Consider the following 12,634-nt stretch of genomic DNA (forward strand, 5'->3'; position numbering starts at 1 on the left):
GTCACCAGTTGTTTCTGCCCATTTAGCAGGGGTCCTATTCCTTCCTGGGCCTTCCTTTTACTCCCTATATATCTAAAAAACAATTTCTTGTTGTCTTTTACTTGGGTTGCCATCCTCAGCTCCATGGTAGCTTTGGCCCGTCTAACTGCCTCCCTACAAGCACGAGCAGAGGAGGTATATTCGTCTTTGGTGATCTCTCCCTGTTTCCACTTTTTATGTGCTCCCCTTTTGGCCCTTAGGCTGCCCTGGATTTCTGCATCCAATGCTTTTGTGACCTGATTGTAAAAGGCAATCAGGTTGGTCTGACATGACCTGCCCCTAATGAAACTGTGCTGGTTGCCCTTGAGCATCATTCCCGATGCCGGCCCATCACAGATGTGCTCCTTGATGATCTTCTCAAAGAGTTTCCCCAGGATTGAGGTAAGACTGACGGGTCTATAGTTGCCCGGCTCCTCCCTCCTCCCTTTTTTAAAGATGGGGACCACATTGGCTATCTTCCAATCATCTGGCATATGCAAGGCCTTAAATGCCTGTATACCAATGCTCATATGACATTACCTGTTTCACAATTAAATGATGTTATGCTTTTTAAAAGAGTGATTAGGTCCCAAGGCTGTACTGAACCATTATCTCAGCTTTAATATTGTAGAAATATTTATTCTTTCCTCATTCTTTTATATAGGTTGCCTTTTCAAATATTCATGAAGCTTGACAAATCAGTTGTATTAATAACAGCAATCATTTATTTTAAAGTGAAATTAATATAATTGACTTGCTGTTATGGCTATTATTACTTATTGATACTTTTATTTTCCAGAATGCTCTCGAGTGTTTCATACTGGAGGAGCCAGGCTAGTGTTATGTGGCAAGACATGGGAGAAACTAGAGGCCTTGCATGATGCTCTAATCAGTGTAGCAGACCCTAGTGTGGTAAGTATTTCCTTCTCATGCTTTGTACATGACAAGAGTATAATTCTGTAAGGAAAAATTTTAAAGATCTGCCAGGGACATAAGAGGCCAATTGAGCCTTCAGGGCATTACCACCACAGCTTTGGTGTACTGCCTCTTTAGAAATTAGGCCAAAAAATGCAATTCAAATCCTAGTTTTAGCTGTAGTACTTAAATCCTAAATTCTACTCCAATTTAATAAAATAACCCAGGGATTTTCAACCTTTTTTAGTCTAAGTGCCCCTGGTGGCTGGACACCAAGAGGAGGGAGGGGCCGGGGGTGGGGAGCGGGGTAGTGCATGGCCAAACACCAAGTCGGGGTGGGGTGGGGGATAGTGCATGGCTGGACATGGAGCAGGGAAGTAGGGAATGTGCATGAGCAGGTGGGTGGGGATGGAGCACCGCTGCCTCCGAGGAGCAGGGCTGGGGCAAGAAAGCTCATCTGGCTGGGGTGTGGTGATGGCAGCCACCATGGGCAAGCTTCCACATACAACAGAGGGGTGCCACTGACCTTGCCCTGCTCTTGGAAAGTAGCAGTGCACTGTCCCCACCCACCCAGGTATACTCTCTAGGCTCAGTCCACATACATCTAGGGGTACTCATACCCCTAGTTGGCAGCCCCTAAAATAACCACACAAAAACAACAGATAAAGGGACAAAGTTAGACCCAGATCTCATACTATAACTGATTTTCCTACAACTGTAGAAGTCATATTTTTTCTACACCAGGGCCAAATTACTGTATTGGTAAGCTAGTACCTGCCTAGATCCCTTATTTACCTTGCTTCCCTTTGCCTAAATACTTTAAAAAAGAATGCTAAATAAACAGAATTATTTTTCAATTTTGACTCAGTTCTCAATTACTCACTACAAAGCCATGGTGAGCAATATAAACAAACAAGAAGACTTATTTGCATATATATTTTGCATATACTGGGAGCATGCAAATAACTTATGCAAATGAGACTTCCCATACATACTCCACATTGCTCTTCATAAGTCCCAGCGAGTGAGTTAGAACCAGATCACACACCTCTACAACTGCAGTGCACTCATAAGTAGAAAAAAAAAAATTGGGGGCTATTAATGCTGGTTTACGTGAGGCAGCTTTTCTAGTCACACCCAGGGAAGACTGCTCTCCTGACACAGGGATATAGTACCTGCCAAGGTAATGTATAGTAAACCTCTCACATAGCCACTGGAGTGGGAAGGTCTTGGCTTTATGCCCACTTTATGGAAAAGGGTGACTCCTCCCTAGCTTCTGTGGTGGGCTAGTAGCCACTCCTGTGTTGAGCCACCCACCTCACTGTGCCCGACCACCTTCCAGGCTCTAAGTGCCTCCCTGGGGGTGCCTCACATCTGGCCGACCCCCTTCCTGGAGCACACCTACTAGCCTGGGGGTAACACTGACACCACCCAGGGATGGGCTTGATTCTGGCTCTGCGCACTCTGGGAAACACAGGCCTAGTAGCCCTCGAGGGTACTTGAGTCACTTCAAGAACTTGGGATGCTTCCCTCAGTCAGAAGCACAAGTAGTGGTCTTCCTTCATCAGCCAAACCAAGGGGACCCCAAGGTATAATCTAGATCCACTCCCAATAAGTCTCCCACACTAGGTACAAAGGAGAACTTTATTGGTTACAAGGGGTAGGGTTGGAATAGGGTAGAGGGTAGAGCAATATCAGAGAAATCCCATAGAGCAAACAGGGTGGCTGGGATAGCCTTTGATCATGCATCTGAGTTACTGCAAGCTATATATCTAGTTAGATCTCAGGTAGCTTACTCACAAGTATCATCCAGAGGCAGGTGGAGATTCCCTCTGGAGGCATGATCATGAGTTTTGAGAGAGAGAACAAGTTTCCCATGTTCCAACTCTTCTCTCTTTTTCTGAGCCTTCCCCATGGCTGCTGCCCCCTCCTCCAGAGCAGTCCTTAACTTATATAGCCCTTATAACCTCATTTACCTGGTCCAATGGAGGCCAGGACCTGTTGGCTGTCAGCTAACCAATTTGAAATGCATCACTAGTTGTTGGGCAGCCTGGCAGTTCCTAGCTCCCCAGGGAGCCCAAGCCCCTCACCCAGGTATGTGATGCCAGTCTCGTAGGCAGAGGGAGCAGGTTTCCCCCCTCCCTCAGGAATGTATCCAGCTCAGGTTACCTACAGAGATAGGGTAAGGTGTGTACCCTCTGCAGGGCCCTTCTTAACCAAACTGTCACAGAGCAGAGTTTTTGGGGAGAAACAGGTGGCCTTCTGCCACAGTTTGTTCCTGCGGCCTTATGGCTGAGGGAAAGCAAAACTCAGGGGCATCCGAACTCCAAGCCTCTGGGCTTGGGCCTGCAAGTAGGATGCCTGCCAAAGGTTTTGAAAACATTTGAAGCCCCAGATAGGGGTGAAGGATGTTTGCCAGTAGTAGGGCCACTTATAGTTCAGGACTGACTCTTGGATTTGGAATTTGTTTGGGCTAATTTGGCTTGGAATATGTAAATTAAAAAATGTGATTTTTGTCTAGGTCTTTAAAAAGAAAAAAAATGATTAGTAAAAGAAGGTTGTGGTGTCCCTGTGCAGAATGTTAATTAGAATGCTGATTCAGAAAAATAATCACTCTGCTATATATCTCCGTACTGCACTTCTCCATATCCTTTAGTTTTTAAATAAGATAGCAGCCCTGTACTGGACTGCTCCCCTGGGGAGTAAATCTGCTGCCAACAGGGAGCACATGTAGATATGCTCCCAGGGAAGGGTTACTGTGCAGTATATTATTTTACACAATTATAAGAAGGTGATTAGGAACAATCACCATGGATTCACTTATGCCTGACCAACTTGATTGTCTTCTATGATGAGATGTCTGTCTGTGTGGATGTGGACATGACATGATATATCTTGATTTAAACAAGGCTTTTGATATGCTCTCCCACAACATTCTCCCAAGCAAGCTAGGAAAGTACGGGTTGGATGAATGGATTGTAAAGTGGATAGAAAACTGGCTGTATTATTGGGCTCAGAGGGTAGTAATCAATGGCTCAATGTCTAGTTGGCAGCCTGTTTTTCTTCCCATAAAACCAATGTCTAGAATTTGAACTATTATAAAAATGGAAGCACAGGTTGTCTTATAGTCACTTGGATCCAGAGACTGGGGCCTTAACAGATGCATGAGATATTGTCAGAGCCATGATAAAATCATGACAATTAGCAATACTGTGTCAATTCCTCTGAAATTGGCAGAAAAGAAAACCAGATTCTTGCAATGGCGGAAGCATTTTCTTTACTTGAAATGGCAAATACACTTTGAAATAGTTTATTCAGAAACATATTCTTCTGCTATATGATTGTATATTTGTTTAATAATAAAGTAGTTCCCTTTTTACAGACGTTTACACCAAAGCTGGTACTTCTGGATATCTCAGACATAAACTGCATCCAAGACGTAGCTAAAGAAATCTTGGACTGCTATGGCTGTGTGGATATATTGATCAACAATGCCAGTCTGAAAGTGAAAGGAGTAGTGCAGAGTGTTTCCTTGGAGTTGGATAAAAAGATTATGGATGCCAACTATTTTGGACCTATAACACTAACTAAAGGTACGTTTTTCTGCTTCTGAAGGTTGTGCTTAAAGTTTCATATTGAAATCATTGTTTTCATGTCTTACATTGAGTTGTGTTTTACTTTCAGCTCTAATAGTGCACATGAACATCTCTTTTAAAATCAATAAATTTAAATTGATACAAATGAGATTCAGGTTCCTGAAATATGGGAACAGGACTGTTAGTTAACCAGTAAGCAGTTGCCTGTTAGAAGGTAATTTCTAAAACAACAGTGTTGCAGTGACCTCTGTTGGCATGTGATTGTTTAGTTTACAGCAAAGGCATCAGTTTTTAGGGAAGGCATGCAGTCAAATAGAAAACTATTATTCATTCATTTGGTTTATATGTCACACTTCCCAACAAGCTAAAGGCAGGTTACAATAGGGTTAGGGACAGACATTACACATAAACTGGTTTAAGTGATCAGAAACTGGTTTAAACCAGACATTCAGGGCACATAAACCAGTTTGAAAATGGCTGAAACTGGTTTGAGATAAACCTGGCTGAATGTAGTATCAGACTTAACTGATTTGCTCAAACTGGTTTATGCAATGTCTGTCCTAGACGCCTTGCTGGTTTAAGTAAAATCAGAGTCCCCCAGCATCCCAGCATGCTCTCTGGGCTGGGCAGGGCTCTCTGCTCTGCCATCTGGCTGGAGCTTGGCATAGACTTGCAGGCACAGGATGGCCTGCTGGCTTCCCTGTGCCCCCCCTCTGCCCCCCATCACTGCTTGCTGCTTAAGAAAATCTCTCTTTCTTCTCTCTGCCACAGCAGGGACTGTGGCCAGCATGTGGTATGCTAGCTAATGCTGAGAGGTGTCCGTGTGTATGTCCTTCTCCAATTTCACTGGGATAGGCTGACAGGACAGTGACCGCTTAGGGCTTTTGGAGCTAATCAACAGGCAGTAAGCTGTTTAAGAAGTTTGAAGTATTGTGGAGAGAGGCTATTGTTTTGCTAATCGAGTGATAAAGATTTTTATCAGTGCCCCCCTCCCCCTGACTGTCTTGCTTTCCTGTCAGTTTGCTGTAGGCAGTATGACGAAACAGGAAGGGAGATTGAAAAGCTTTGTATCATCAACAGATGCATGCACTGCATCCCCCACCCCTTGCCTCAGAGTGCTAGCCTGGGGCTTGGGGCTTCCAACCCTTCTCCCCCTTGAGCAGCCAGTGCGGAAAAGCCCGGGACTGTGCAGGCAGACATCCCTAATGAGAGAGTGCTGCTGGGGCCTGGCTATACCCCCATCAGCTCAGCTCCCTGCAGAAGGGAAGGGAGGGCTTCTCTAGCACCCCCTGGCTTCTAGCCTGAGCCACTGCCGGCATGTGCCTGAATTTCCTCAGTCCAGAGAGAATGTCCGTCTGGTTTCAAACTGGTTCAGCCTAGCCAGGTTAGACTAACCTGCAAATATTGAATCAATTTAGGCTCAGACTTTTTGAATATCTATCCCTAGCTTAAGAGAACAAAATAATTTGTAAAACAAGAGAACGAACAGAAGAACAAAAGAACTTAAAAGGCAATGAAAGTATTAACAAAACAGAACTTCCCCCTTCCCCCAGCCCTCTCTGAAAAAACATCACAGTCTAAGTTTGTTTCCTAAACACCTGCCCAAATAGGAAGGTTTACAGGGCTTCTGAAAGATATCCAGACTCAGGCTCTAGTGGGACTCAAGAGGGAGGAAGTTATTTAACTGAGGAATGACTGCTGAGAACAATCTCCCACACTGTTTTGCTACGTGGACTTCAATGGCACTTGCAGGAGGTTGCTCTCAGCTGACCTTAGGGATCACAGTGGGGCATAAGCAACAAGGCAGTCCCTTAGGACCCAGGGCATTAGGGCTTTATAGGTCAAAACCAGCACCTTATATTTCACAAAGAAAGTTGTAGCCAGTGCAGATTCTGGAGCACGTGTTTGTGATGTTAAGTGTTCCTGGCAATCCACCCCTGTAGGGCAACTGCATTCTGTACCAGCTGCAGAATCCAGACAATCTTCAAGAATGGCCTCATACAGAGCACATTGCAATAGTCTTGTCTTGATTTTACAAGGGCATGGATGATGATGGCCAGATCTGAATGTCAAAGAAAGTGTTGCAACACCCTCCCATCATCGGCCTTCTCACCAGATGGAACTGCTGAAAGGCACTCTTACCCAATGCTATCACTTGCAGATCCAGCTGCAGCAGAGTATTTAGGAGCACCCCAAGTCTGTGAAACTGAGTAACAAGAGGAGGATAAACCCCGTCAATGCTACGTTTCCCAATCCCCACAAGTCATCACCACCACCTGTCTTGTCTGAATGATAGAATCATAGGGCAGTAGGGCTGGAAGAGACCTCCAGAAATTATGCAATCCAACTCCCAACATTGTCTAACTGCTTAGCAAAACTACAAAATCAACCCTGACACAACACAAGACATAACACCCTAACCTGCCACAGGTAAATCAGGGGGACAATGGACCACAGTGGACAATGTCCTGCGGCTGCAAAGGTTGTTAATATCTGCTCAAGAGATCCCAGGAAGAGAGCCATTCCCTAGCTGCAAAGGAAAGCAAAAACACCCACAGTCTGTACTAACTTGACCATGGGGTAGTATACCTTTCTGGCCTCAAATATGAGACCCTGTGTGGAGGGGCAAGACCCTCTAGCTAGGAACCTCAGGGCTTAAGTCCCAGCAGGAGCACTGGCACACCTCAGTCAAAACCCCCAGTCTCTGAGTAAAGCTTTGATAACAAAACAAAACAACCAAAACCTTGGTTCATGTAGTGGCAGGGGCAGGTGGGTGGCAGGGGGTGTGTGTGTGTTTGTGTGTGTGTGTGTGTGTGTGAACTCTCTCCTGGCCCCATGTGACAACCTGCAAAGCCAAGACACATGAAAAATAGTCACAAAAGAACATAGGCATAAACCTACATTATGCCTGATCAGAAGCTATCTACTCTCTTCTTCACCACCTCCAGTGATAAAGCATCCACAACTTCCCTAGACAGTTTATTCCACTGCTGCACTGTTTTAACAGTGAATAAGTTTTTCCTGATATCAAAACGTTATCTATTTCACTGCAATTTCAAGCCACTGGTTCACATTCTATTCTCTGCAGCAAGAGACAAAAGTTTTTTTTCCTTCTTTTTTATGGCAGCCTTTCAAGTATTTGAAGACTTATGTCATGTTTCCTTTTAAGCACCTTTTCTGTAAGCGGAATATGCCTAGCTTCTTCATCTTCGCTTTGTATGATCTGCCTTCCAAGCCCTTCATCATCTTTGTCTTCTGCCTCTGGACCCTCTCTAAGTTCTCCATATCCTTTTTCAAATGTGGAGTCCAAAACTCCACACAATGCTTTAGGTGAGGCCTAACCAGTGTCAAGTAGAGAGGCACTATCACCTCCCCTGTCATGTACCCAATGCTTCTACTGATGCATCCCAAAACCACATTTGCCATTTGTGTAGCTGGTTCATATTGCAAACTCATGTTGGGTCTGTGATCTACTAAGACCCCCAGATATTTATCCATATCATTGCCATCACCCATTTTGCATTTGCATTTATGATTATTTTTCCCAACGTCTAGCATCTTACATTTGTCAGTATTGAATATATCCTGTTAGCTCCAGCCCAGCTTTCCAATCTGTTGAGATCTTTCTGACTTGCGGTCTCATCCTCCAGTATGTTTGCAATCCTTCCTAGTTTTGTGTGATTTGCAAACTTGCTCAAGAATCTTTCTATGCCAGCATCCAAATAATTAATAAACACGTTGAACAGCATGGAGTCCAGGACAGACCCCTGAAGGATTCCATGTTAAACCTGCCATTCTTACATGGATCTGTCAACAATTAACCTTTGCTTGTGGCTACTGGGCAAAACAGTAGTTTTATCCAGCCCACATTTCTCCAATTCGTTTATGAGGTCATACTAGACTGTCAAAAGCCTTGCTGAAGTTCCGATATATACTACTATATCCACTGCATTCTCTTCATCCACCCAAGTAGTTATTCTGTCAAAGAAGGAGATCATGTTTGTCTGATATGCTTTGTTCTTGTAAATATATACTGGATGCTTGTGATCAGCCCTTCCTTCTCCAGATGTTTCTAAATGGACTTCCTTAGGATATGCTCCAGTAACTTCCTAGGTACTGAGGTAAGACTAACCAGAATGTAGGTCCCCAGGTCTTCTCTTTTGCCTTTTTTAAGGACTGGTATTACCTTGGCCCTTTTCCAGTTCTCTGGTGCCTTGCTCATCTCCCATGACTTCAAAGTTTTGTCTAGCTGGGTTTTGAAAACCTCCAAGGATGGAGCTTCCACCATGTCTTTGGGTAACCTGTTCCAGTGTTTTACTACCCTCCTAGTCAGAAACATCTTCCAGATATCTAACCTAAACTTCCCTTGCTGCAACTTGAGACAGTTGCTACTTGTTCTGTTATCTGCCACCACTGAGAACAGTCTGGCTCCATACTCTTTTGGAAACCTCCTTCAGGTACTTAAAGGCTGCTATTAAGTCCCCTCAGTCTCCTCTTCTCTAGACTAAATAAGCCAGTTCCCTCCGTATTTCCTCATAAGTCATGTCTCCCAGCCCCCTCACCATTTTTGTTGCCCTCTGCTGGACTCTCTCCAATTTGTCCACATCCTTTCTCAATTGGGGGGGCCCAAGACTGAACACAGTACTCCAGATGTGGCCTCACCAGTGCTGAATAGAGGGAAATAATCACTTCTCTTGACTTACTGGCAACACACCTACCAATGCAGCCCAGTATGCCATTAGCCTTCTTGGCAACAAGGGTGCACTGCTGGCTCATATTCAGCTTCTTGTCCACTGTAACCCCCAGGTCAATTTCTGCAGAGCTGCTGCCCAGCCAGTCAGCCCCCAGCCTGTACTAGTGCATGGGAGAAATCTTCCAATTTGTCAAGGTCACTCTGACTCCTAGCCCTACCCTCCAGTTTATCTATTACTCCCCCAGCTTGGTTTCATCTGCAGTCTTGCTGAGGGTGCACTCTATGCCACCTTCCAAATTGTTGATGAAGACATTGTACAAAACTGGCTCCAGGATTGACCCCTGAGGCACTCCACTTGATATTGGCTGCCAACTGGACATTGAGCCATTAATTACTACTCTCTGAGCCCAGTGCTCCAGCCAGTTTTCTATCCACTTTCCAGTCCATTCATCCAGCCCATACATCCTTAGCTTGCCTGAGAGAATGTTGTGGGAGACCGTATCAAAGGCCTTCCTAAAATCAAGGTACATCACATCCACCGGTTTCCCCATATCCACAGAGCCAGTCATCTCATCACAGAAGGCAATCAGGTTGGTCAAGCATAACCTGCCCCTAGTGAATCCATGCTGACTGTTTCAATTACCTTCCTCTCCTTCAAGTACTTAAAAATTGATTCCTTAAGGATTTGCTCCATGATTTTTCCAGGGACTGAGGTGAGGACGACTTGTCTATAGTTCCCTAGAGGAGGAACTCCTCCTTTTTCCCTTTCTTATGTACGGGCACTATGTTTGCCCTTTTCCAATCATCCGGGACCTCTTCTGATCACCATGAGTTTTCAAAGATGATGGCCAATGGCTCTGTGATCACATCAGCCAACTCCCTCAGCACTCTTGGGTGAATCCCGTTTGGCCCCATGGACTTTTACACATCCAGTTTTTCTAAGTAATCTCTAAACTGTTCTCTCACCACTGAGGGCTGTTCACCTCCTCCCCAAACTGTGCTGCCCAGTGCAGGAGTCTGGGTGCTGACTTTGCCTGTGAAGCATTGAGCATGTCAGCCTTTTCTGCATCCTCTGTCACAAGGTTGCCACCCCCATTTATTAAAGGGTTCATACTTTCCCTGATCCTCCTCTTGCTGCCGACATACTTGTAGGAACCCTTATTGTTACCCTTTACATCCCTTTCTAGCTGCAACTCCAACTGTGCTATGGCCTTCCTGACTTCATTCCTGCATGACTGAGCAATGCTTTTATATTATTCCCTAGTTATTTGCCCAAGTTTCCACTTACATGCTTTCTTTTTGTGGTTTAGTTTACTGAAGCATTCCCTGCTAAGCCAAGCTGGTCTTCTGCCATACTTGCTAGTCTTTCTGCATATCAGGATGGTTTGTTCCTGCATTCTCAGTAAGGCTTCTTTAAAGTACAGGAAGTTATCCTGGACTCCTCTCCCCTTCAGCCTGGCTTCCCAGGGAATCCTGCCCATGAGTTCCCTGTGGTAGTTGAAGTCTGCTTTTCTGAAGTCCAGGGTCCTTACTCTGCTGCTCTCCATCCCCTCTTTCCTTAGGATCCTGAACTCAATCATTTTGTGGTCACTGCTGCCCAAGTTGCCATCCACTACTACACCCCCCACCAATACATTCCTGTTTGTGAGCAGCAGGTCAAGAAGAGCATGGTCCCTAGTTGTCCGCCCCAGCACTTGTACCAGGAAGTTGTCCCCAGTACTCTCTGGAAACTTCCTGGATTGCCTGTGCACTGTTGCCCTCCCTGTAGGTGTCAGAATGAGTGAAGTCTCCCACGAGAACCATGGCCTGTGATTGGGAAACTTCCGCTAGCTGTTTGAAAAAAGCTTCATTCACCATTTCCTCCTGGTCTGATGGTCAATAGCAGACCCCCACCATGGAATCAACCTTGTTGCTTTCCTCTCTGACCCTAACCCAGGTCACCCCTGCCAATTCTTTTAGTACCCTGGGATGAAGTTCATTAGGTCCTGATGACTTCAATTCATTCAGACATATCAAAAGCTCCCTGATTGTCTGTTCTTATCTCATCCCTCAGCTTGTCCCTTTCTTTATCCAAGTAATTTTTATTCGGTGTCTGGCTGTATTTTAATTTTTTTGTGAAGACTGAGGCAAAGTAGCTGTTGAGCTGTTGCCCACCTTCTTTGCATCTTCTGTTAAGAGTTCTCCCTGGCTGTTTAACAGTGAAACCACAACTTCCTTGGTCATTAGCTTCCATCATCAGGTACAGATCATTCTTTATCCTTGCCTTCCTGATTTTGTTCCTGTAGGTTCTTGCTATTTCTTGATACACTACATTGGTGACCTGTCCATTTGTCCGTGGCCTGTATGTTTTCCTTTTGCACTTGAGGCATCTTAGAAAACCTGTACAGCTACATTGGCCTCTTGCCATTCTTCCTGTGCTTCCTTCATGCTGGAACAGTTTCTTGTTGAGTTTTCAATACTGTGCTGTTAGTAGCTCCCAGCCCTCCAGGATACCTTTATCCTTCAGTCTGTCTTCCTGTGGCACCATGCCTATTAACTCCTTGATTCGGTTGAAATCTGCCTTTTTTAAATTTAGCATACTACTTTTATTGACCTCATGCTTTCACTGTCTCAGAATCTGAAATTATATTATATCATGGTCACTTCCTGTCAAGTTACCCATCACCTTCATGTCCTCCACCAATTCTTACCTATTTGTAAGGACAAGATTGGAGATATATGATCTCTTAGTTGCATCTTCAACTTTATGGAACAGGTTCGCCACACAGGTTAAGAACTAGCTTGACATTTTGTTTGACTGTATTGTTTTTCCAGCAGATGTCGAGAACGTTGAAATCTCTCATCAGCAGGGATCCTAGTTTTCTCTGATAAAAAATCCACAAATTCTCTGATAAAAAAATCACAAATTCTCTGATAAACCCCCCAAAATCTGTGATTAAAATTAAACACCTTCCACAGCAGCCCCAGGCCCTGCTGGTGCCCCTCACTCCACCCTACAGTCTCCCCAGTCCTGCTGGTGCCCCTCTTTCATGTGTGCATCTGTGTATGTGCATGCGTGCACCTGTGTGCACCTGTGCATGTATACATGTGTATTCATACCTGTGTGCACACCTATGTGTGTCCATGTGTATATGCATCTGTACATTCGTGTGTGTGTATGTGTGTGTGTGTATGTGTGTGTTTGGACACTGGACACACTCCTGTGGGGAGCTGGCTGGGGGCTGAGGGAGCAGGGAGGTGTTGTGGGAAGATGTGGAGAGGCCGCCCATCCAGCTGCATGTGGACAGTGAGTCGCACTATCGGCCCTTGAGGGAAGCTGCATATGGAGGAGCTGAGCCTAGTTGGGCCACTAGCACTGCTTGGGTTCCACGCACAGCTGGCCTGGCACTCAGGCCAAGAAGGGTGGTTGGGG

At 45.1% G+C, this 12,634-nt stretch overlaps 1 protein-coding gene across 1 annotated transcript in view; it reads left to right on the forward strand.

Annotated features, from left to right (window-relative positions):
- DHRS7C (dehydrogenase/reductase 7C) overlaps nucleotides 1–12,634 on the forward strand; it is a 46,758-nt gene that overhangs the window by 16,921 nt on the left and 17,203 nt on the right. The window contains exons 3-4 of the mRNA XM_006029346.2: nucleotides 818–930; nucleotides 4,316–4,526. Coding sequence (XP_006029408.1) covers nucleotides 818–930; nucleotides 4,316–4,526 — 324 coding nt within the window. The remainder of the gene's footprint in view (nucleotides 1–817; nucleotides 931–4,315; nucleotides 4,527–12,634) is intronic.

Source organism: Alligator sinensis, unplaced genomic scaffold, assembly GCF_000455745.1.
Source record: "Alligator sinensis unplaced genomic scaffold, ASM45574v1 scaffold1023_1, whole genome shotgun sequence".
NCBI lineage: Eukaryota > Metazoa > Chordata > Crocodylia > Alligatoridae > Alligator > Alligator sinensis.